This window comes from Leucopleurus acutus, assembly GCF_964270905.1.
Source record: "Leucopleurus acutus genome assembly, chromosome: 17".
NCBI lineage: Eukaryota > Metazoa > Chordata > Mammalia > Artiodactyla > Delphinidae > Leucopleurus > Leucopleurus acutus.
This window is the reverse complement of record NC_139159.1, coordinates 42332025-42358858: the sequence shown is the minus strand read 5'-3', so window position 1 is coordinate 42358858 and position 26834 is coordinate 42332025. Positions and strand designations below refer to the sequence as shown.

The 26834-nt window shown below is 40.4% G+C and overlaps 1 protein-coding gene across 5 annotated transcripts in view; it reads right to left on the bottom strand.

The window, feature by feature from the left end:
• Positions 1 to 26089, bottom strand: part of ESRP1 (epithelial splicing regulatory protein 1) — a gene marked incomplete at both ends in the record, with an annotated part of 55654 nt that extends 29565 nt beyond the window's left edge. For 4 of the 5 annotated variants that reach the window (XM_082858963.1, XM_082858959.1, XM_082858960.1 and 1 more), the window contains 11 exons: positions 1575 to 1793; positions 5196 to 5497; positions 7424 to 7466; positions 7576 to 7708; positions 7828 to 7938; positions 9199 to 9253; positions 9398 to 9496; positions 20972 to 21086; positions 23960 to 24073; positions 25321 to 25449; positions 25958 to 26089. In XM_082858963.1, the coding sequence (XP_082715089.1) occupies positions 1575 to 1793; positions 5196 to 5497; positions 7424 to 7466; positions 7576 to 7708; positions 7828 to 7938; positions 9199 to 9253; positions 9398 to 9496; positions 20972 to 21086; positions 23960 to 24073; positions 25321 to 25449; positions 25958 to 26089 (1452 nt within the window). The remainder of the gene's footprint in view (positions 1 to 1574; positions 1794 to 5195; positions 5498 to 7423; positions 7467 to 7575; positions 7709 to 7827; positions 7939 to 9198; positions 9254 to 9397; positions 9497 to 20971; positions 21087 to 23959; positions 24074 to 25320; positions 25450 to 25957) is intronic. The other variant, XM_082858961.1, reaches the window with a different exon arrangement.
• Positions 26090 to 26834: the final 745 nt, after the last annotated feature.

The window sequence follows — 26834 nt, the reverse complement described above, 5'->3', positions numbered from 1 at the left end:
ATAGACATTTCCTCTGTTACTAATAGCTTGCTAAAAATCCTATTTAAAACAAAGCTGGTAGATGTCTGCTCCACAGAACCAGAATGCCTTAGTTTTCTTTAGCATAGACATTTTATGGGAGAGAAAAAAGGCACAACCAGCTTATAAGACTCCTTTTTTATTTTATGGATTTCTTTAAAGTCTCTAAGGGACTAGTTATTGCAAATTATTACCATGCAAGTTACCATAAGAGTTACCATACCAGGGAAGTTAAGGACACCAGGGAAACCCAGTCCAAGATGGAAAACTAACATCTTCGAGGCAGCTAAGAGCTTGTCCATCATCAAAGAAGCATTTCTCCCAAGTGTAGTCAAACAGGTCACAGGGTCAATGAGAGGCAAATCTGTCTACTGTTGTTAATCATAGAGTAATAATAGCCCCTAGGTTATTAGAAGTGGTGACTCAGAGAGAACCCGAACAATTCCCTGGTGATGCTGAACTGTGGGGAATTTTATCCAAAACGAATCCCATCAGTGAAGCATGCCGAGAGGACTCCTAGTCAGATAAAATGCTGCATAGCTTCATATTGACGTGAGAGTTAGAATGAGCATGTGCTGGTGTGGAACACCAAACAGAGACTCCATGTTTTCTGATTCCTTGTACCCAGTGGCATGCACTTTCCAGTGAGACAGGATTATGGTTATGTGACCAAATCATCACATGAAAAGAGAAAGTGCAGTTTAGGAAAAATTGGTGTTTTTAATACAAACCTATATTCAGACTACGATGCACAGAAAACATCTTATTTTCAAAAATTGATACAACTTCGCTTTTAATAAAGAGTTCCAAAATTTTAATTAGAGCTCCGTGCTTTATGGGTTTTTAAAGTTCTGTCCTGCTTATGATGGCACAAAATACTGGCAAATTGCCCAGCAACTAATATAATTAATTTTATTTAAAAAATGAGAGACACCAAGCCAGGAACTACTTTTAATATGCTTAGAATATATATTGCATACTATAAGAAGCTGATCAGATTTTGATAGAGGATTCTCAACAATTAATTCACTAACACGTCTGAGCGCCTTTTAAGATCACATAGTGTTCTAGGTGGTATAGATACAAGTTATTTTGGAGTTTGTACTCTACTGAATGTAATTTGATATCTACTATATATATGTGAAATAAAATAAGTCATTTCTAAACAGTCTATGGATACAAAATACTTGGGAGCACAGACATGCTCATTGGTTTATATATTGTCTATGATTGCTTTCACACTACAGCAGCAGAGCTGCAGACTTCAGTAACTGCAACAGTAAAATGTTGTATTAGACTGGTAATGTATTTGTCTCCTACCCAATGCTATTGATAATTCGATGGATATATGTGATGATGGAATCAGAGCTGAATTTGAATTACCATACCAATGATAGCATTCTTTCCGGAGTTCATCTTAAAGACCCCTTGCATTTATAGTTAAATCTTTCCTTTAAGACTTACTATACAACTGATGAACATTTGTTACCTTTTTATTGGAAGGGTGTATTTAATAAGAATAAGCAAATCAGTTTTCCAGTAAGTGACTTTCTTACCTGGTGATTCAATACCATGTGGACCCCATGAGTCCGAATATCGGTGGAAAATTCCCCCAGAAAGTCCAGGATATCCTCAATTGTGGCTGCATAGGGAAGACCTCGAAGGCGTATACAGTCTCTAATGTTTGTAGGGGGCACAAATTGCTGAGGTAGTACTGGAATAATGGGAGGGGTTGGAAGTGGAATGAGAGGGGCCGAGGAGAATCGATTCAGCACCTGTACTCAAAGCAAAATAGAAGTGGTTTAGAGCCCTGCTACCCCAATGTTGTCTGCAGACCAGTGCTGACATCCCTGGAGAACTGCTAGAAATGCATAATCTCAGCTCCACCCTGACCTAGTCTATATGAATCTGCAGTTTAACAAGATCCCCAGGTGATCCACAAGCATGTTAAAGTTTGAGAAGCACTCGTGGAGAAAGTTGTTCATGCTTTTCAGCTGGGAAAGCATGATACCAACTTTTGTGAGATGCCTGCTGAGGTATACACCACACACAACACAATGCACTTAGATTAAGGACTTATCCACCTGGACAAATGTCTCACTATCTGCCTTGAGACAATCTGTTGCTTTTATAAGAATCAGGACATACTGTTAAAATGTGGACTTATGTACAACCTATTAGATTTCATTTCACTAGTGTTTCTCTCAATATTGTCTTCACATTCCACCTCCAAACCCAAGAAATATACAGAAAATGACCCAGCAAAGTAACGACAGTCAAACAGTGACTGTATTATATTAAAATATGTCACATTTATAATGATGTATAAAGCAGAAGGCAGAATGGCTGGGTAATGTAAACCTGAAAAAAATCAATTAGTGAAAATAAAAATAATCATGTGAATTTGAGACAGTGGCAAAACAGCGGATCTTGAATATATATATATATATATACATATGTATATGTATATATATATTTTTTAACATTTTTTGGCCACACTGCACAGCATGTGGGATCTTAATTCCCCAACCCGTGCCTCCCTGCACTGGAAGGCGGAGTCTTAACCACTGGACAGCCGGGGAAGTCCCTTGACTACCTTTTAAATTCACGGAATCCTGCTATCTTGAGAATGGATGCCAGGTCAGGTACATTTTGGAGAAAGAACTGCTCCCAGGCAAAACTCATGTTACAAGGTTGTTGTCTACTTTTGTCTTAGTTTAGAATATGCCTACTAGATAATACGAGGAGGTCCTTGTGCAAATGCCGTGTGTGGAATCCCCAGGATTTCTGAACCATTTACCACTGCAGCCTTTATCAGCTCATAACTAAAAATATAAGACAATCAATGAACTCCCCCCAAATTGCCCTAATTTCCTCACTCACAGCCTGTCCGGTTGCTATCTGAATAAGAGGTGACAACAATCAAAGAGTAAACACAACACAGCCAAAGAGAAAGCAAGACTTTAAGAAACTATGTGAACAATTCAGACACAGTACAAACATTAGGGGGGAGAACACAAATAGAAAATAAATGTTATAAACAAACTTGGGACAGGAAATGGTCTAGCACCTACAGTGCCTGCCAAATAGGAGATCAGTAAAAAGTTATTGAATGAAGTGATTATTATTAATGAAAAGAAGACAGTGCAAAGTCTATGACTACTTCAACACTTATTAAATAAATTATTAGAGATGGGAGGCTGGAAAGCGAAAGTTCACCCACACTCAAAACCACCTATGGCTGAATCAAACAGAGAAAGCATACTCTACAACCAAACCAATTAAGGTACAGTAGCCAAGGCTCTGTATGATTCTAGGGCATGACTTCCATGAAACTGTTCTTCGAATTAAAGATCTAAAATAAAAACCTCAATTTTCCCCTTTAGTTTGGGGTGTTTGAAGTCTAAAGCATGCTCAGCATACTTTAGAGATTCAGAATTTATGATGCTCATTTTCAACAAAATACAGAATTGTTTAAACTACAAGAATGCTCATAGCTTAGGGTTCAAGAATACCAGTACAGGGACTTCCCTGGTGGTCCAGTGGTAAAGAATCTGCCTTCCAATGCAGGAGACATGGGTTCGATCCCTGGTCAGGGAACTAAGATCCCACATGCCGCAGGGCAACTAAGCTTGTGCGCCACAACTACTGAGCCCGTGTGCCACAAAATACAGAGTCCACACACTCTGGAGCCTGCACGCCATAACTAGAGAGAGAAAACCTGCAAGCCACAACTACAGAGAAGCCTAAGCACTGCAACGAAGAACCGGCGAGCCACAACGAAGATCCCGTAAGCCGCAATGAAGGCCCGACGCAGCCAAAAAAAAAAGAAAAGAAAAGAAAAAGAAATAAGAGTCAGTGTCTGAACTGCTTGCAAAAAAGACCAAAGGAATCATTGAAATGACTATGTTCTACTATGGAGCCAAGTAAAATAAGTTGAAGAGCCATGTGAAACAGTCTATAGGATCTCAGGTGCAAAGGTAATACTAACTGACCCTTGAAGAGAAATGTTCAGCTGGTAAGTCAAGAAGAATAGCTGCAAGGCTTGAGACCCTACAGATGGTTTTATGCTTGGATCTTAGTGTGTTTTCAGGAGCTGACTGTCCCATCTGTGCCTCAAAAACAGTGCTGAATTCTGAAAGGTAGTAACAGGACAAAAGGACAATTTGCACTGTCACCAGCAATATGGAACTGATCAAGTCTTTTGGGAAATAAATTTGGCAAGACATTAAAGCCTTAAAAGCTCACACCCTAGATCCAGTTCTAAAGAAATCAATGAGAAATTGACAGATAGGGACTTCCCTGGTGGCATAGTGATTAAGAATCCGCCTGCTAATGCAGGGGACACGGTTTGATCCCTGGTCTGGGAAGATCCCACATGCCGCGGAGCAACTAAGCCCGTGCACCACAACTACTGAGCCTGCGCTCTAGAGCCCGCGAGCCACAACTAATGAAGTCTGTGCACCTAGAGCCCGTGCTCCGCAATAAGAAAATCCACCGCAATGGGAGGCCCCGCGCACCGCGATGAAGAGTAGCTCCCGCTCGCCAGAATTAGAGAAAGCCTGCGCACAGCAACGAAGACCAACGCAGCCAAAAATAAAAATCAATTAATTAAAAAAAGAAGAAATTGACAGATAAGCATGTTTACCTAGAAATTTCTTCTGATAGAAAAAAACCCACTCCAAATGTACAACAGAATTAATAAATAAATTATATGCCCCTGTGAAACATAGTATTAATTTAAAGATTAAAATTTTCAGACATGAGTAAACTTTTGAAACCGAATACAAAAGTATATCTACAGCAATATTCCGGTTATATAAAAACACAGTATTTTTTTGTGTGTATATTAACATAACAGTGGCTATCATTTTGGTTACAGAATAGATATTTTTCATGCATTTATACTTTATGTAATTTCCAAGTTTTATTTTAACACAATGAATAATGTATTATTTTCAGAAATAAAGAATAGGAACTATATTCAATATCTTGTAATAACTTATAATGGAAAAGAATCTGAAAAAGAATATATATATATATGTGTATAACTGAATCATTGCTGTATACCTGAAACATTGTAAATCAACTATACTTCAATTAAAGAATAAATTAATTTTTAAAAAAAGAAAGAATAGAAATAACGCAAAGCCACCAACATGCTCTTAAAAACCAACCTGCTGAACTTCAGCTGCTGTGCTCCTGAAGAGTTCAATGTATCTTTTACCCAACAAGTCCTTATGCTTCCTCAATGCGTTCTGTGCATATTCCTCACAAGCAAAGAGGACAAAAGCGTCCCCTGTTGGCCTACCATCTGGGTACGTAACAAAGAGGATGCCTTCCTTCCCCCCAGTGATGGGGCAATGCTGTCCAAAGAAGGCCACCACTTCATCAGCTGTGGCCGTGAACGGGAGCCCCCGCATGCGGACAATGACTTGGTTTTCCTTGGAGAGAAACTGGGCGACCTCATTGGATGTACCTAGGGAACACAAATATCAGGAAGCACAGGGAGAAGTGGTTAAGACATCAACTTTACCAAATTTAAAAAAGTAAAATTTTTGGCAATGTCTTTAATTCATAAGTTCCACACTCCCATATGAATTAATAACATCCCAGGAATCAGAATCCTCTTCCCATAAATTTAAAACTTTCCCCCTACCATTTTCATAAAATACCCCTGTTAATATAGGAAGGTAGCCATACAGTTACATCATGGACCAACCACCATATTCTTCTCAAGGAGAGGCAACTAGTCATGGTGGTTAAGGGCACAGGCCCTGGAACTAGAAATGTCTGGGTACAACTGTGGCTTTACCATTTACCAAGCTATGACCTCAGCCAAGTTTAACCTCTGTATCTCAGTTTCCTCATCTGTAAAATGGGAGTAAAATTACCTACCTCATAAATTATGAGAATAAGTTATTACATAGAAAGCTCTTTAGTGATTTTTGGTATTATTTTCCTGATTACTTTTTATTAAGAAAGGTCCAAACATACTCGAGTAGAGAGAATAATGAATATACTTAGCAGCCAGTTTCAACATTTATCAACACTCTGCCAGACATAAAGCATTTTGTACAGTGCTGCAGCAAATACTCAAACATACATCCTTTACTAGTAACATTTTCCCTAAGCACAAATTCTTATCGTACTGCGCATATACCACGAAGTCCCAGGCACTGATGTGGACGTTAACTTTGCCATCTGCAATGTTATCTGCCAGGGAACCTCAGGACCACAGCACCTCCAAATATACTTTATCCCCAACCAATATCAAACAATGGAAACACTATTAACCTTGAAGCTCTGAATTGGGAAGCCTTGGTTTATCTCAAGAAAAAAGTGCGAGAAATATACCAGCACATTGTATAAACAGCATATTGTTACTACAAGTTTTACAGTTGCAAAGATTTTTAACAGGACTATATAATGAAGGGATATAAATGTTCTCTGTATTTAAGTGAAAATCACCTTAGTATATTTCGGCAATAGGTGTCAAAAGCCCCTTAAAAGGTCCACCCACATTCTCTGAATTAGCTATCCTAGTTTTAGAGATTTATCCTAATGAGTGGCACATACAGAGATACAAAAATATTCACTGCAACACAGAGTGAAATGGAGGTAAGCTCTAAATGCACAATAGGATTGTTTTTTAAAAAAATTATGGTACATATAATACTGTACAGCATTTAACATTTAAGAAATTTGAGTAGCATAAGAAGATATTCATAATATACTAAAAGGAGAAAGGAAGTTAAAACAATATGAGCAGAAAAATAGGAACTTACAGAGTAGGTACACATATAGAAAAACATCTGTTGGACAAACCACAGTTAACATTTTTTATGCATCTGTTATTTTTAGGTTTTAAAGTTATGAATCACTCAAGAATTAGATAATGACTTTATCTGTTCCCATTTCTTTCTGACCGTATTACTACAAACACCATATATTCTAAAATACTAGAAGCCAGAATGCTACCATGTTCCCGGCCACAGATGAGTAAAGGAAGTTAAGAGAAAAACTAGAAGCAGATATGCAACAATTCCAGATATTCTGATATGGCCGTTTGAAAGTAGTTTTCAGACCATTTAATTTCTTTCATGAACTACTCTTTCCCTTTGTACACGACTTTATATGACCCTTTGACCTTTGTATAGCACTATTTTTAATGGCTATTTAACTACAGTTGGTTGACCCAAGCCTTAGGGCAAGCGTTACACATTACACTGACAATACTGGATATTTCTTCCTCCTATTAAAAAAAAAAGTCAACTTTTATGTTTCGTTGGGAATAAAATGACCCTATTTATCTACCATTCATGACCCTATTTATCTACCTTTGCTATATAAGTAAAATTTTAGATTCTTCTTATTATAGCCACATTATATAAAAGGCACTCACCGCCAGCAATTTTAAGAAAATCTTCACCTGTTGCTTTGTAAACCTAAGAAAAGAAAGGGAAATTAAATTCAGCTTCTGAGCCTTCTGATGTGAACACTCATTCAAGATGCCAGGGTGGTCAGGGTGTCACATGTCAGGTTGTGAGCACATACCTCAATGTACCGGGTCCCCATGTGATGTTTGTGCCTCTGGAGTGCTAGGTCTCTGTGCTCCTCACTCACAAACCTAACCAGAGCTTCTCCGTTCCTTCGACCCTGGGCATTCAGACAAAGTGCTGCACCTCCCCTTTGAAATTAACAGAACAGAAAGCAATAGGAAAAAAAACAAACAGTGAGGAGAAAATGACAGAAAATCTATTACCCCTTTGGGATTGTTAAATAAAATAGAGATTAAGGAAAACCAACTTGGCAATATTGAGTCCTTTGAAGAATCTTGCAATATCTTGATCCGAAGACTGCCATGGCAAACCTCGTGCCCTGACTACTGTGTTATCATCAATAAGTTCCATCTTGCTGCTGCGGATTCAAGCAAAACGTCAGGCTGCATGATTAATGCTAGGCAGTCTGACCTATTACCCCCAGAAGACAACTGGCCTATTGACACTTGACGTATTATTTCTTTGGAGTTCAGACAGACTTGTAGTACTGCCCAACTTACTTCATAACCTCAAAAAGTATCTGGGCACAGTTCAAAGTATTCTTTAGGTGGTTTACTATACAGAGGCAACTGCCCATGCCAGTTCAGCACAGCTTGCTCACCCAGCAAACCACCTATCAGCTGAGTTGCTACTTCCTTGTTCTCAAAAGAACGCAGCAACAATTCATAGGAAGTAAAGTTCTCCCAATACTCTCATGGCCTGTAAGTTCCTACAGCCGAGAAGGATGGGTTTAAATTCCTTCTCTGATCTGGCTAGTACACCAGTGGGGTTTAAATCCAGTTTGACAGCAAAACTTAAGATCCACCTAAAGCTGGTAATTAACCCACATGGGTCATGTGTGCACATGGTAAGAAGTCTGCCATTACAATATCTCCCCTATCAAACGGAGGCATCACAGAGAGCCTTTATGGAAATGCTTGGGAGTTCCCACACCTTAATGAGTCATTTCTAAATTACCTATTCTATATTTTGACACCTTCTGATGTTCTATTCCTCTCATATTTATATTTTCAGTACTCCTAGGACATTTCCTAATGAGTCACTTTCTCCACAACTAAATAGGCCTCAACATCTCTCTTATGGGCAAACATGTCAGAAGTTTCTGTTCATTTCAGGCACCAAGCAATCTCATGAAATTCACTGCAGTGATTTACAAACTTAAATAGGTCGACCTGTGATCACAAACAGAGATACCACCATTTCACACTTCTCCCCAGTTATTTCCTTTGCTTTAAAGTAGGAGCTGATAGAACGTACTTAAAATTATCTCAGTAAAAACCTTGTGAACTCTTTTAACGCCTACGATTTTTTCCTTTGGAAGTTTTCCAGTGAGGATGGACAGTTCAGAGAGGCTAAAATCAGAATCGCAGACACAAACAACACAAACTTATGATGGACCTAAAGTCATAGTGACTAAGGATACAAATATTTCATTAAATGTTAATCCCAACATCCAAGCTTACTTTAAAATACAATCTTCTTTAACAAATGACCTATTATTTAAAAATGGATACCCAAAAGGTTTAGTAAAGTTACTAAAATATAACTGGAGTTAAATATCACAATATGAACAAAAACACATTAAAAGGCTCAAATGGAATAGTATTCAAGTACTTACCAAGTGCCACTTTCAAATTTGTAATTTACTCTTTCTGGATCTGAAAACCTGTGATCTAGAATGAGAACATACAAGTCATCATTTTAGCTATCAGGGAGACAAAGCCGAGGGGGAGGGTGGTGGCGATCCAGAAGTACAGGAGAGGGAAAGTAGATGGGATCAGATACTAGGCCCGCACTGTTACACCACCAATACTTACTATAAGGGTCTGAAATCATTGCTAAAATTATATTTCCCATATCTTCAACTTGACAGGCTCCATACCGGGAGGCTGAACTATTCTTCTCAAAATTTAAACCTGGGAGATTAAGTTAAGGAAACATTTTGGGGAGGTAAAATGAGGTTGCTTTTACCCAAAATTAAACTCTCATGGAGCCAAGAAGCCAAGTAAAATGCATCTTGATTGACAATTCTTTGAAATCTCAGAATAGCTGCTTCCCATCAGTCTGGACTTCACGCAGGCTTCCTGAAGTGTCCAATTGCCCTATTGGGCTAAGATGGCCAAATCAATCCTGTCCTGAGGATTACCAGGAATAATAATACCGGGAATAAAATGTTTACTGAGTGGTAGCAAATGCATGAATATTGAGCACTTTAGCGTCAAACCATGAAGCGTACAACAAAGTTAACAGAATTCCTACCCTGTCTTTACAACACACACAAGGCAATGACCATGCTGACTTAAAGATACAGTTACATCCTTCAAGACCACAAGGTATTAAATGACTTTTTTAAGCCCCATGTTCAAAACACTTCAGATTACTGAAAACATGTCTGACTCCATTTTTATCCAGAACTCCTTTCTAGAAGATTTTTGGAACCCCATAACACACCCATCTTGGATGACAGCAAATGCTTGTCCTTTTAGAGTAGATGTGTAGAAACGGTTCAAGCACTCAGAGACAACAATGGCTAATGTAGCTTTTGATTAAGTGAGTACACTGTTTGGGTAAGCCAGGAAACATGGCTTTTAAAGAAATGCATGGCTCAAGTTGGGTTTGAGGGTGCAACCAGAAGAGATTTCCATCAAGTTTTGCCTAAGTTTTATAATGTAGTACAATGCACATAACAAATAATACTATGGGACTCTATCTTTTCTCGAGTTTAAAATGAAAACAGCCATCTGAGTGGTGGTTATTAAGATGTTTGCCTTATTTTATAAAAATGTTTCCTGACTGATATTTTGTAAGAAGGGTAAAATGTGAAGACAAATAGTAAGAAAAAGTCGGTAGGTACTATTTTACCGCAAACAAAAAGGATACAATGTAAAAACAACTCAGGGATTTCTCCCCACCAAGAATTATAGCCAGTCTTCTGAATCAGTAATATTCTATTCTCAATTCAAAATTCCTTTCTATTTCATCCCCACAGCTTCCTCTTGTCTTTCTCCAGTAAAGAGACATGCTAAGCAAATTCATTTGTGTGTCATCTCTCAACCGGTTACATTTCTCTGTCATTAAATATGCTGCATGTAGAAAGGCAGCCATATGTTCCTTGGCAAATTACTTAACCCCACTAAACTTCAGCTTACCTGTAAAGCCAAAGCTGTGATAATCTTTACCTCCCTGGGCTCTTGTGAAGATTAAATGAGATAAAACAAGCCCAGGACACAACGCAGGCATTTAATACGTGATGCTCTCCCCGCTCTTCCTAGGACCCTCAGGTGATCAACTTCCATAACTTATGATAATCACACTTTAAGAGGGTCACATTTATGACTAAAAAATCTGAACTCACCAGATGCCTATTTGTAGGCTCACAGGATAATCATCAAGCTAAAATGGTGGATAATTTCTGCATTTCCCCCTGCAGTCCCGCCCTTTACATCAATCATCTAGTGATGAAATAAATGTGCTCCCCACTGAGGGATTAGAAAATCAATCCCAAGAGATGTTCAAGCAACAGAGCAATGACCACTGACTGGGGTCATTAAAATGATTTTCCTTGGGAAGCTGTACTATGAAGTATTTATTAATTCAGCGCCATTTTCAAAGAACATAATGATAGGACAGAAAAACTGGAGCCAAAGGATGAAGATGCTTTGGGGAGACAACTGCCCCAAGTTTTCTGGGGAGATGGGAGGGACTTTATGGATCCTTACAGAACTAAGAAAGAAGAGCTGTGACTAGCTATAGTTTATCATGTAAACTCTGCCACCAAATGTCTGGAACCCTGCAATTCTAATAACACTTTCAGCCTTATCAGGGCGTACAATGAAGTAAAGAGAAACATATCCAAGGAATGGAGACCAATGCCATTGTATAAGCCAGTGTTTCTTAACCTCAGCACTAGTGGCACATAGGGCAGATAATTTTTTGTTGAGGGGTGGGGCAGTGTCCTGTGTACTATAGGATTTTTAGTAGCATGCTGACCTCTACCTACCTCCAGTAATAACAATTAAAAATGTCTCCAGGGCTTCCCTAGTGGTGCAGTGGTTCAGAGTCCGCCTGCTGATGCAGGGGACACGGGTTCGTGCCCCGGTCCGGGAAGATCCCACATGCCGCGGAGTGGCTGGGCCCGTGAGCCATGGCCGCTGAGCCTGCGCGTCCGGAGCCTATGCTCCGCAACGGGAGAGGCCACAACAGTGAGAGGCCCGCATACAGCAAAAAACAAACAAACAAACAAAAACAAAACAAAAAATATGTCTCCAGACATTGTCAAATGTCCCCAGGTGGGTAAAACCCAGCCCAGGTTGAGAACCGCAGGTATAAGCCAATATCTCCCAAGAGTGGCAACTTAACCCCTTGCCATCTATTGATTCAGAGACAACTTTTACATGTAGGAGACCATTACTAGATAGAAATTTTGAAGAAATCTGACCAAGGAAACACTGCATAAGGACCAACCTGATGCTGTGGCAAAACCCCTATCAGCAGAGACAAACACACACACACACACACACACACACACACACACACACACTCACGCACGCACGCATACCCTACACCGTAAGGAACATGGATGAAAACACAGCAAGAGTCAACCCTTGATCCTCACCCTATTTTTGTGCAGCCCAGAGAAAAGTATGGCTTTTACATTTTTTAAAGGATTGTAAAGAAGAATGAGCAGAGACTGTACGTGGCCTGCAAAAAAACTAAAACATTGATTCTTTAGCCCTTTACTGAAAAGTTTGCTCACTTCTGACCTAGAGGAAAGAAAATTGCCGAAAATAGAGAATGCCACAGGAATGTTTGCCACATCGTAACTTTCTATCCCAAAACAGAATCTTGGGGAAAAATTAAGCTTTGAAGGAACTGGAAACTATATTCAATTCAAACCAGTTTTTTCTCCTCTATCAATGACAAGAGGCATAAACTTTCTCACCTTTGCTCAGGTAACTCCCCTATAAAACCCTCTTATCTTCTTAATCCCTTAACCAAATTAGACCATGGATCACTCCCACTCAACACCAAAGTCTTCCCTAACTGCTCTAGGTCACAACCATCAAGTTAAGAGTTGATTAGATACTATTCCTATAAAATATTACTCTCTTCAACTGTATTATGCATTTCCTGAGCACAGGTCCGCTTTCCTCTGATCTCTTTCCATCTACCACAGCACCTATTACTTCTAAGACTCTACTGACATAATGATGGCATTTACTACACACCATTTTGTGCCAAACACTGTCTATTTCCTCCTATTTTTGCAGTAGCCCTGCCAGGTAGATAACAATAAAACCAAACAAATGAAACTAGGATTGAGAGAAGTTCTGTAACTCATTCAAGTTTCCCAGCTCTGATTTGACAATGTGTCTGTAATTCCCTGCACCAAGATAAGAAGTTTTGCTTAATTTGTTTTGTTTTGAGCAATAGTTTGTGAGCTTTCTAAATGTATGATATGAAAGCCAAGTGAAAAAGCAACAACGTAAAGTATCCTGTCTCTGTAGAATAGATTTGTAGCTGAAGATTTTACTGAAGTCTACTTTTTAAATTAAGAATACGTTCTAGACATTTGGCTAACTTGGTCCCACGTAACACGTCCCAACATGTTTCCCTTCAAGTCATCACACACCAGGAAGATCAGCAGCTCTAAGCTCCCAGCAACTTTTAAAAGTCACCCAACCTCCTGCATGCCCAAACCACCCACCCACTCACACTACTGTCTTCGGAAGATTCATTCAGTTTTTCATAATTCTTACCAGAATGTAGCATGAACAACAAATAAACGGGAGTGAGAAAAAACTTTTAGTACCAATTCTTTCTCCTATCAATTTATAATTATATATTGAATTACTTGCTGCACGTCTGATCTTGAGAGAAGGAAAGATGAGTCTGTGCCTCCTGATTTATGGTTGTCATGCAACTTAGTCATTCTGCCCTTGAGGCAGCCACAACAGCACCAACAGGCTTAGCCAGCTTTGCAATGAGAAACGCCATGAGGAAACGAGGAAGAGTAAAGCCAGACATGCTGGGAACAAAATGAGCATGTCAGGATACAACTGAGCAAATTGCTGCATTTACACAGAACTTAGACAAGTCCTGAGACTTCGCCTATAGTTGAACAGAAGGAACGTTTCCTTAGTGCCACAAAGTCCATCAATATTAACTTCTCCATTCAAAAGAAGTTACCTTTTCTGACTGCGGAAAATGGACACATTTGGTTTCAGAACACTCAGTTTTCCCAGGTAAATAACCTCTCTTTAAAAGTAAGTTCTTAGTTTCTATCTAAAAGAAGCACACATAGGGGGCTTCCCTGGTGGTCCAGTGGTTAAGAATCCACCTTCCAGTGCAGAGGATGCAGGTTCAATCCCTCGTTGGGGGACTAAGATCCCACATAGGGCATCTGAGCCCACACGCCGCAGGGCAACAGGGCACAGGGCAACTGAGCCCACAAGCCACAGGGCAACTGAGCCCACATGCCGCAACGACTGAGCCCTCAAGCCACAACTAGGGAGCCCGTGTGCCACAACTACTGAGCCCGCACACTCTGGAGCCCACACACCATACCTAGAGAGAAGCCTGTACACCGCAACTAGAGAAGATCCCATGTGCCACAACTAAGACCCAATGCAGCCAAAATAAATAAATAAAAATTTAAAAATAAATAAAAATAGGGCTTCCCTGGTGGCGCAGTGGTTGAGAGTCCGCCTGCCGATGCAGGGGACATGGGCTCGAGCCCCGGTCTGGGAAGATCCCACATGCCGCGGAGCAGCTGCGCCTGTGAGCCATGGCCGCTGAGCCTGCACGTCTGGAGCCTGTTGCTCCGCAACGGGAGAGGCCACAACAGTGAGAGGTCTGCGTACCGCAAAAATAAATGAATGAATGAATGAATGAATGAATGAATGAATAAATAAATAAATGAAGCACACATATAAAAATACATTGGGGGGCAATTAAGTTTAAACTATGTTAAAATTGCATCCCAATTCAAAATTCCAACTCAAAGCCATTTTTCATTGCCATTAAACACCGCCCCGCCCCCCCAAGACAACAAGTTTTTTCTTCCCGTTCTACTGTTTACTCTTTTATAAGAGTAACATAACTGCCCATATTGCCAGACATTTTTCATTAAAATTCCTATGCTAAAGGAACAAAGGAATAGCAAGCATAAAATGTCATGAGAAAAGTTGAAATCGTGCTCCAACTAAGAACTGAATTTCCTACAATTATGTGAAGGAAAAAACAGAAAGTGATAAATTACCCTTATAGGAGTTGTATAATTTAAAAAACAGGTTCTAGGGACTTTTGCAGCGGTCCAGTGGTTAGGACTCCATGCTTCCACTGCAGGGGGAAGGGTTTGACCCCTAGTAGGGGAACTAAGATCCCTCAAACCTGCCGCATGGCCAAATAAATAATAAAATAAATAAAATAAAAAACAGGTTCTATAAATAACCTGCTATATTTTAAAATGAGCTTTGAAAGAAGCAAATCAAGAATGCCAGTGTAGGGACTTCCCCGGTGGTGCAGTGGTTGGGAGTCCGCCTGCCAATGCAGGGTACGCGGGTTCAATCCCTGGTGCGGGAGGAGCCCACATGCCGCGGAGCAACAAAGCCCGTGTGCCACAACTGCTGAGCCTGCGCTCTAAAGCCCATGAGCCACAACCACAACACCTGAAGCCCGCATGCCTAGAGCCTGTGCTCTGCAACAAGAGAAGCCACGGTAATGAGAAGCCCACTCACAGCAATGAAGAGTAGCCCCCGCTCGCCATGGCTAGAGAAAGCCCGCATGGAGCAACGAAGACCTAACGCAGCCAAAAATAAATAAATATTAAAAAAAAAAAAAAAAAAAAAGGATGCCAGTGTAAAAGAATGTAACTAAGAGCCAAAGCAACAAAAACTTTCTTTATACCAGTAATAAATGCTGGGGAATCTAAAACCATAGTTTTAACTCTATTCCTCAGAAGCTTACTCTTTCCAAGAGGGGTAAAAACAAACAAAAAAAGCGAGATCCATCCTACCAAATATTACTTCAGGAGGTATTATTGTTAACAAAGCGCAAAACTGACAAGTCAATTATACCTTCAAAGAAATAAGGTAGAAGTAGGAACTAATGCAAAAAAAAAAAAAGATAAAAATTTCTACTTTAGAAAAAGACGTTTATATGGCATAAATAAATTAGGAAAGGGAGACTCCATGATAATGTCTTCCAAAGCCTTCTAAAACAAAAAAACTATCCTGGAATTCCGAAACTCACATTTTAAAAGTAAATAATTTTATAATCAAAATAAACAACACAAAATTAACATAACAACTCTGAGTGCTGGCCAAGAATATACAGTATCTCTAGTCACCTAACGTATTACAGACCACATACCAGAGTATTCGCCAGTTTGGCTCACATCACACCGATGTGGTGCCAAAGATCATTTCTTCCCCCCTCTAGCCAACAAGGTCAACTACTAACCCAACTTAACTGTACACTTGGTGATACTTAAAATCCCTTTCATACGCAGAAAGGTGCCAAGGAGGATTCAGCACCTGCGTCCACTTTCTAAGAGCAATGAAGGTTTTGCGACTGCAAAGGCCCAGTTCAACTAGTCATAACAAACAAGCACATAAGTGCAGAATGAACCACACTCGCACACACTATTTTTACTTATGGAGAAGCTAAACCCTGAAGCTTACCTGTACTAACATGTAGCTGATGTTTTAAAAGATCTATAACCAGTCTCACGAAAGATTAGGAAAAAATTCTTTAGGCGTAAGATAGTTTAGATAAGGTCTTAAATTAATAAGGAAGTCCTTTCAGAGTCTTTGGCAGATGGCTTTCTTCTTTGGAGACATGCTACAACCCAGTCGACACTGGAGAGCACACAGTAGGGCAGGCAGTGGCTGAGTGGTTTCATGTACTAGCTCATTATTCCTTGCAGTAGTTATGCCCATTTTAAGATGGGAAAACTGGGGCTGAGAGGTACAGTAAATTCATCCCCAGTAAATCTGACTCCAGAGCTCATGTTCTTAACCACTCTGCTAGTAAGGCTATTATCTCCATCTTTAATATATGGGAAAAACTTGCCCTCGTCACTGTGTCAGTAGCACGCCCACAGAAACACATATCGTATACCCCCAACAAGAAGTGGTGAAACACAAACACAGGGAAAGACACACACACCCCTACTAACACTTGGATGGGTAGACAAGAGTGGTTTAGTGATTTTTTTTTTTTTTGCCCTGTTAATGGAAAGCTGCACTAGTGAAACGGCATATGCTTATAATATCAAACAGCACATATGAATGCAATACCCTACAACTAGATTGAAATTTTACAAAATTAACTTCCCTTTTCTCCTGAATAGTTTAGTCTCAGGAAACACAGACTATAAATTTATAAGGGAGATAATCTATTTAAACAGCCAACCCCACCCTCAGATAATCTTTATAAATTCTAGAATATTATCCCCTAGTTAACAAGCAGACTGTTTGCAGTCAGACTCAGGTTCAAATGCTGACACTTCTAACTTAAGATAAAATCTCTAAGCCTCAGTTTCCCTAGCTATGAAAAGGGGACAATACCTCCTCCACTGGGCTCTCGGGAGGCTACTGATGGGATAAATAGCGAGCACCCAGTTGATAGACAGTTCTCTTCTTTCACCTGCTCTCTGGACAAGGCCATACTTCATTTAAAATGAGTTCTTAGTAAAGCCTTGGCAAAATGAAACAAACACAACGGCAGAGGTCTTGATCAAGGAGAATAAATCAGCTCATGAGTTACAAAGCTAACAAAAAATAGGTTAAGAAACCAGGAGGAAGTAATTCCATCCAATACCGTTGGGGGAAATAGGTTTGTTTTTTTTTAAAAAAAACAGATAAGTCATTATACAAATAGCCTCATAATCAAAATGTACTTTCAGCAGGGGACAACTAGCATTAATTTCCCCAAGGGACCTATGATAAATTTCCTTTAAAAAAAAAAATCACATGGGCCCCAATTCCTATCATCACACCCTCACCACCTCACATGATTAAGTAAAAAGCTTACAAAATGCCACCCACAGTTCACCTGCTAAATGAGGTCTTCTTTCCAGCTAGGACTGCATAACTCAAAGCAGGTAACAAAACTGCAGCTGGAATAACTCAGAGAGGATCAACTCTAACACCAGAAATGGTTTTAGAACCAACACAAGGACAAAAGAGGAACATATGTGCTAAAATAAGAACGAAGACTGAATTCAAGAAATGCCTAAACCTTTTCTTTTATCAAAGTGGTCATACTACTTCATTTACATAGCACCCACAGTTCACAAAGCTTTCACTGGGGACTACCTGAGATAAAAGTGAGGCTTGGAGAAGGCCAGTAACTTTCCCAAGGAAGCAAAGCTGCAAATTCTTACTTGTTCCTTTCTGAGGGCTGGCAAGAGCCTCTCTCCCTCCCCCGCTGGTTACCTGGTGGAACAGGTAATCCCTCTGGAGCAAATGACTCTCCATCTACTTGGCAAAACCATCAAGGATGCGTAATGAGTACCTTTATGTTTCCAAATCCAGTGCCATTTCCATATTAGAAAGGAAAATGTTTAGTGGTCTGAGAGAATTGGACAGCTCTTTAGTTCAGACATTGTAGAAATCCTCTGCACAGTCAAATTTGGTATGATTGTCTTTGACCTGAGGAATTAGTTTGATGGCCTAGTCAGGGAAATAAAGAATCCTCTAAGAGTCATAAAGTAACTGATCACAGCAGCAACATAAAACAAAAACCACAGATAGAAAGGCTTAATAACATTTCTTATCTGTTAAATGGGAAAGAAGTATGCAAATAAAACACTAATAAAAACATTTAAGATTAAAATCCACTTTGGGGGGAATTCCCTGGCAGTCTAGTGGTTAGGACTCCACTCTTGCACTGCAGGGGCCATGGGATCCTTCCCTGGTCGGGGAACTAAGATCCCCACGTTCCATGCGGTGCGGCCAAAAACAAAACAACAAAAATCCACTTTTTGATTGGCAATAAGACTAAAAAAGCTAAGACTTCCAATGTAAGTCCAAAGAAACTAGGCTAAAATTAGGCTGTTTTAAAATAAACAGAAAAATTCCCTAATTTTTCAATGAATGCATTACTTAATGGTCATGAGATCCTCCCTCAAATGTCAGGTGTTATATGGCTGAAATGAAGGCCAGCTTAGCTTTATTCACAATTCACCTGTTTACTGTAGTCAAATATTTCTGATTTTCCTCTCCATGGTACTTGAAAAATAAAACTGCCAACAAACACTTATAGAGCTAAGATAAAAAGGAATGACAGAAAAAATAATCAGCATAGCTTACCCATTCACCTTAGGTCACCTTTAAGGGCAGACAATGCAAAAACTATATAAAACTATATAGTCCTTTTAAAAAGTACGTATATATTGTGCAGGTAAGACAGCATAGAGCAAGTAAAAAGCCCAGGTTACCATACTGAAGATGTTTACTAATAACCCCAAATCGTATATACGTGAAGCTCTTAAGAAGAAACCAAGGAGAAAAAAAATAGGTAACCTTTTAACAAGCTCTCTGAACTGTGAACACATTGAGAAAACCGAAATACCTAAATATAAGAACCTCTTATTTGTAGCTACGGAAATTTTTACTAATATCTGACCTACAATTACTAGGGAAAGCTTTTCTTTGCTGAAAGAGAAAACAGAGCAGTCAGGGATAAACGGTTCTTAATATACTGTCTTTCCTACCCAAGTTGTCTTTTTCTAAATTAACTTATTACACTTTCCCTTCAATATCTACTAACACTTTGCCAGAATTTTTCATTCTCTATTTTGTACCAGCACATTAAATGGTTTAGCATTTGCTATAGATGGGATTGTGTCCCTCCCCAAAATTCATGTGTTTAAGCCCCAACCCCCAATGTGACTGTATCTGGGGATAGAGTATTTAGGAGGCCATTAAAGTTAAATGAGGCCATAAGGAAGGAGCCCTAATCTGTTAGGCCTGTGGTCTTATAAAGAGAGGAAAAGAAAGATACCTCTCCCAACACTCCTGGCCATGCCACTCCCCCTACCCGCCATTTGAGACACAGGGAAGAGGCAGCTATCTGAAAGCCAGAAAGAGCCCTCACCAGAAGTCAACCTGCTGCCACCCTGATCTTGGACTTCCCATACTCCAGAACTGTGAGAAAACAAATATCTGTTGCTAATAAACCACCCAGTCTATGGTATTTGTTATGGCAGCCTGAGCTAATTCATACAGCATTTAAACCAACAAAACACATAGCAAGTTTTTCTACTGTCCCAACCTTCTAATGAAACTTGTAAGAATTCACTCAAATGCTCTTATTCTACCCTTCTCCCGGCACTGCTGGGAGCTAAACCAGTAATTAACTAGTAGCTAAATCAGCTACACCAAAATTCTAGCTACCTACTTCCAAGAAGGCAAATAAAATGGGTTTGATCTGTTTACAAATGGTTAGGAAAAATATCCAAACCACCTTTCACATCAAGAAATTTTGAAATAAAACAAAAATCAAGCTTTAGCACCTGAAAATGGACGAGAAATTTTTCGAATAAACATCTATACCCCCACGTTCATGAAAATAACTTGAATCTGACTTCATGATGATTCTCATAGTGGCTTTGGGCGAGTCCCCAACACTTCTATTACTCAGTGTTACATCTGATATGTTAGCACATGACTCTTATTAGTTAGCACTTTAAAGACTTACTGGATGAAAGATGATGGGTCATTCATGACAAGATTTGTGATTATAAAATTTACTTTTACAATACATAATGCATCAGATATATTTTCTTGGTTATGAAAGAATTTGGGGTAAAATCTCAGCTTCATTTTATCATCTCAAAAGATGGCTTGTAATAATTACCACAATCTACATGTATTTGACAAACCCAGAGAAGGTTAAAAGGGGTGCCAATGAACAGCTGTTTGTCAAGAGTATACATCCAAACTTTAAAAAAATTTTATCCATTCAAAAGAAGATGAAATAAACCCTAAAACCAAGATAATCAAGAACAAGTGGCCTTAGAATTGGCAAAGAATGTGGTCTTCACCACATTCTTTTATCAATTTTATCATTTATCAATTCATCAACTGAAAAAACAAAACAAAACCACTCCCATAATCCAAAATTGAATTCTATTTTAGATGTGTTCACCTAACAAAAATCCATCTCTAAATCCATCTAAATCACTATTCAAATTCAGTAAATTATAACTACTTTGAAAGACGCCAGTAATTGCACCATTTTTCCTAGCACAGTAGACAAATTTTGGACAAGTCAATTTTCATGCACTGTCAAAGTTAAAAATGTTTTAAAGTTTCTTGAATTGCCATTGTTTTCTGGAGCTGTCTTTTCAAATGATTCCTGGGTCATCACTTAAAGGATACACTCTGTCATTGCTGCAACATCCAGTTTATCAATATCAGGTGAACCAGGGCAACACTTCTTAAACTCTTTCCGAAGATCAAAAAAGGAATAGAAGCATTCAGGCAATAATACATTCTGAGGAGGGACAAGGTAGACACTGTTAACTAGATAAATTTAGTTCAGTGATTCCCTAATGATTGGGAACCTAAGAATTGAATGTAAGTATATTTTACCACAATTTAAAAAAATATTTTTAAGTTAAACATTAGAGTGCCTTCGTTTTCTGTTACAGTATTACATCCTACATAAAAGTCTCATGGAAGAAAAATTCATCTTATTTTAAGGCAATAGATTATACGTTTGTGCTCCATTATGTATTCCATTCAAAACAGTTCTGAAGCTATAAAACATTTGGGCTATTATATTTTCTGTTTGATAACATTATGTACTTTGTCTAGCCATAATTATTTTAGACCATCTGTATTTTCACCCTGTATTTAGCCCTCTCAGTTTTCATACAGATGCGTATGTTTACAATACATATCTAGACATAGGATTCTATGTGTTTATCAAAATTTAGTTTTCTATTAAAACCTAGTAGTTTAAAATACTGGGTTCTAATAATACATATTCTGTGTATTAAAATTAGATTAAGACAGTAAATTCCTGATTACCTGAAGAGGATTATTTTTGTGCCAAATTATAGTCCCACATTAGTTTTCCTGACCATTATTATTTTGGCTAAACCTGAGAACTCAAATTACACTTAAAAATATATATATATCACAAATCTCAACGGCAAAGGAGAAGTTGCTACCAGTCGTTCTTAGCTATTAGCATCACTCTTGTGGTAATTAAACAAAGCTCAACTGTCAGAGCAAATATTATACTATTGTGTCACTTTTTTTTCCTGAAAAAAAAAATCCTCATTGAATAATTTTCAAAATTTAATTTTGTTACACTGAATTTAGATTTTTTTTTTAAATTTCAAGATAATTTGTATTCACTTATGGGGAATTTGTACATTATAAAGTCAAGGAAATAAATACTTTTTAATGTTTGTGACCCATAACATTTAAGTAATAATGTCTCTATATAACTTTCCTTTATTGGATTCTATTAGATGTGACCTGCTCACGCTATATTTGAAATAGGTATCACTACATCATGGTGACATTTTCCAAAACAGTCACCAAAAGAACTGTGAATCTTCAAGATTACCTACAAAAATGCTTATGTAAAAGCTGTTTATAATGACAATAACTCAAATGTCCAACAATGTTTGGTTTCAATAGGTATATCCGTTTAAAATACTGAATATTTTATTTACTGCTTACGAAGGATACAAATGTTATATTAAATTTAAAGTAGGCTAAAATGTTTGCGTAGTATGAATGCTCCTTGTAAAAGTAAGGCTTTTCTACAACTCTGAAAGAATACATTCAACTATGTTCACATTCAAAAAACCACTTTAATGTTTTCTGACTGGAAGGATTATTTTCTTTTATGTTTTACCATTTCCTTATTTTTCTGTAATGAATAGAATTATTTTCATAATGATACTAAATTAATTGTTTTAGTTTTCTTTATCAAAATCCTAATAGAAGTGGCTCAGGAAAATGTCTCAGTTTTTCTCTGGGGGTTTTCCCACATCCAAAGCAGTGTACCTAAAATAACAAAAACAGCTGTTTTCCTCCAGCCCAATAGGGAAGGATTAAGTTTTATCCCTTATATGATTTTGAGGGGAAAAAAAATTCTCATATATATCTATTTCTGGATTAAGGGTATAGCAATTTGTCTAGCATTTAATTAATAAAATATACTCCCCCCTTTTAATCAAATAATTACTAAGGTTAATGTAAAAAGGAGTGTTTTCTTCAAGCCTCCAGATAAAGGAACTTGAGTTTCTCCTTCAGACTTTTAAAATTGTCATTATACATTTAGCGCATTTCTTCCCTCTCCCCTACAGGAGTAAAAAGAAAGAAAATGTGCACTGACTGCTCACTTATGACATCAAACGCCAGTCTAAACTTTTCACTGCAAGACTTACTTCACAAAGTTTCCTTAAAAATATTTTACTTCCATCTTTTCAAGTTCAGTATCTGCCTACCACAATAAAAAGTTACAGCTCTAATTAATTAAGTTGATAAGATCAACTATCTTAGCAATGATTGATTACACTGGGTCTGCTGTCTGCGCTCACCATTTTTTCTCAGCCCCTCAGTATTCTTCCCAGAGAGAGAAATTACATCTACAGTAAGATAGTATTTTTCTCGTTTCATACTCTTTTCCATACCAGAAAGATAAGTAAAGGTAAAAGATGGGGGTGACCCTATTGTTTTGATACAAAATTCAATCAGTTTGGAACATTTACTTTAAGTCACACAAAGTCCAGCATGCTATAATTAACATCTCACTAGTTATATGGTGAAGTCAGAGTACAAAACTTTTTAATGAAATTATTAGAATTGCAATTTAAAAGTTTTAATTGGATTTTTCTTTGCTCTCTCCTTTCTAGGATAAGGCACACAGACGGGAATATTACAATATATTAAAATGCAGTTCTACCTACTTGCAGTTATTTTAAATGTCAAAAATTCAGCTAATATGCTTTGGAAAAGAGAGAATGTCAAGCATCTCAAAAACTTGACATAAACAAAAAGGAAACGTTTATTAAGTCACCAAAGGGTATCTATAAAATTACTGTAATCTCAAACATCTCTATGAAAGCGTTGTGACCTTTTTATTGTGGTAAAATATACATAACACAATATTTACCATTTTAACCATTTGTAAGTGTACAATTCAGTGGCATTAAGTACATCCACACTGTTGTGCAACAATCCCCACCATCCCTTTGTCATCTTCTCAAACTGAAATTCTGTACCCATAAAATACTAACTCCTCATATGCATATTTTTAAAGTGGAGAAACTTGGATAAACCATTTTTTAAGCCTCCAGTCACCCGTAAGGTCCAATCGGTTTTTCGAGAAGCCAGCACTCTTACCTTCTTGGAAGCCTCAGGATGCAGGATTTGCCTGACATGTAGCTGCCCATCAGTACAGAGACAGAAGGAGGTTCCTACCCCAATATTCAGCTCATTGCTCACTGACTGGTTAAACTGAAAAGAACAAAACACACCCAGGGATGCAATGGATGCAGGATTTACAAACTCTGAAAAGTGGCCCCACTTGGTTATAACCTGAGAAAACCGCGCTAACTGCTGTGAAGAACACCGCTGCTGGGGGGCAACATTAGAAAGACTCCGTTCCTACAAACTGTGTAGCTTCCTTTATATAGGTAGCTTTCCAGTCAATCCTCAGTTCACGTACAGGAGAATTTAGTAAATGCATTCTTCCTCCCGTTCAACACCCACCGCTTTCTATTTTTGTGATAAATCCATTCGAGACTTTTAAGTCAGAGGTCTCATTTCATCAGCAAGTTGCCTTCTGATTACATCATTCTCTGGTGCTACTTTTTTTTATGTTAGGATGTTCTAGACTTAAGAAAGATGTCAGTTTCTGATACGAATGTGGGTAATGTGTATATAGACCTCTGGAAAATCTAGTAATACGTTTCCTGTAACACACCACAGAAATGATCACGTTCCCCTATAATTCGCAACTCCTGTGCTAGGGCAGAAGTCGTGAGAGCGCCGGACACTCACCTGTGCACAGGTGTTTAGCGCCCCGCCCTATCCGCAATCCAGTACCCGTCGGCACCCTGGAGCAGCCGGTTTTTAGGTCACCTCAATCCCAGTAAGGGGATTCCACTACTTTCACGGTGACCCAAGGAGCAGCCTCACATGTCCGGGTCTGCAAACCCTCCCGGCGCTAGGACCAAGGCCACTAAAGAAGTAAGCGGAACCGGAACCGGGCCTTTGGGAGTTCAGGAGCCTAAACCCAAGCAGGCACCTTCAGGTTCCCACCCAGCTGGGGCCGCCTCCAGCACGCCACAGCTCGTCTACACCACAGCGCCGCCTGTCCCAGGGCTGAGCTGTAGACCCAAACCCGGCAGAGGGCTGGCGTGTCTGGGGTCTGGGGTCTGGAGCTGGAGCGCTAGGATTCAAACTCCGCTCATCACTCGACTGGTAAAACTCGGCAGATTCTCTGGCCCCAGGAATAATTCAGGAAGCAATTCGAAAGCTAGCAAGTTTTGGCCCAAAGACCCTGGGGGCTGGGAGGCGAAAGGAGCAGCGACCTCCTCGCAGAAGGTCCACCAGGGGCTGCAAGCCCGGGTCTTGTCCCCTCGCTCCGGGGACACGCGTGGACCGCCCGGCGAGGGCGTGGGACCTGATAGAGTTGGGCTGGCTTGGAGGGACGCCCGGGTGGCTAAGATGGGGTGGGCGGCGCGGCCCAGGGCTGTCACCTGTCGGAGGGCTTGGTCCAGCTGCGGCGCCGAGGACAGGCTCTCGGCGTCGATCTTAGTTTCTTCTTTACAATCCTCCGTCAGCTCCAACTGATCCGGTCTAACTAGTACTTCGTGCAACTGTCCCACCTCCGGGGGAGAAAATTAGGGTTCAGTTTTCCCTTCCTCAGTTTGGGAACCTCTACCTTCGCTCTCCTTCCTTGCTCCCCTTCTGGGGCGGCCCACACCTCTCGACGGGTCTGGCCTCAGAATCAAAGCTCACTTGTCGCCAGCGGCTCCAGTGGCCGAGAGGTCGTCGCAGCCCAGCCCCCAGCCCCACCCCCACCCGGATCAGGTCCGAAAGGCCCTGGAAGTGAGCACCTGGGCCCCCAGGGATCCCACCCCGCCTTCCCGGGGCGTCCCCCGTCCGGTAGAGAGCATGGCTTGGCGGCCCCCGGCCTCCCCACCTGGGCCAGATTTTGGAGGACTGAAACGGTTCCAAGGCGGTTGGCCAAGAGGTTTGGTTTTATTCTGGATTCTCTAGGCCCCGGGTCCAGCCTCCCAAGTGGGCAAACAAGAGCACTTGTTTACCGACTCCCCAAACTTTTACAAGCTCTTGCCCCACTCCTATCATTTGGACAGAAACGTGGATAAATACCTTCTTGTTGGCCAGATCCACGACTTTCCATAACAGCAGGATCAGCTCCTTCTCATCCGAGCCCAGCTTGGCCCCGGTGGCCCCAGCAGTGATTCCAAAAAGCACCACCAAGTAATCCGGAGACGCCGTCATGACGATAGGTGGGGAGGGGGAGAAGGGGGGTCGGGAGGCGGTGAGGTGAGGTGGAAGTGAAAACGAGGAAACCTGTGCTAAAACCTCTTCTAAGAGAAAAAGAAAGAGCGACCACCCCCCCCCTCGCCGCCGCTGGTGCAAAAGGCGGTAACCAACCACCCAAGCCCACACCTGGCCCGAGCTCCACACCCAGGGCAGGAAGGGGGGTGAGAAGGAGGGCGGAGGAGGCCTGCCCTTTTTGTATTCAATTGCCCGTGCGTCTATGCAAAAAGCCTGGAGCAGGGCTGCACCCGCGGGAGGCGCGCGCAATGGCTGAAAGCTTTTCTGTTTTGGGATGTGGCTCTACCTGCCCGCCCCTTCCCCCTCCCCCACGTGGTGCAGGTAGGAGACACCTGGCGGCGCCTGCCCATTGGCTCCTTCAAACCACGACGTGGCAGCGGTGGGGGAGGAGGCCGCCCGGGGGAAAGGGGAGGAGGGGGCGGGAGACAATGGCTGGATGATTGGAGAGGGGAGGGCAAGAAGGGAGGAGGGGGAGACGCGAGGGGCGGGGAACAGGCGGTTGCCACCCAGAGGGTAGCTGAGGCCGCACGGGAAAAGGGTGAGGGGTAAAGGGCGCGCAGGGACGGGTTACCCATTTGGAAGTAGCCGAACTGTGGGGGTCTTGGGGAAATGCCGGCTGTGGGGAGCGAAGCCGGAGGTCCTAAAGGGTCAAGAGAAAAGGCCTGGCGCGGAGAGGCGAAAGGAG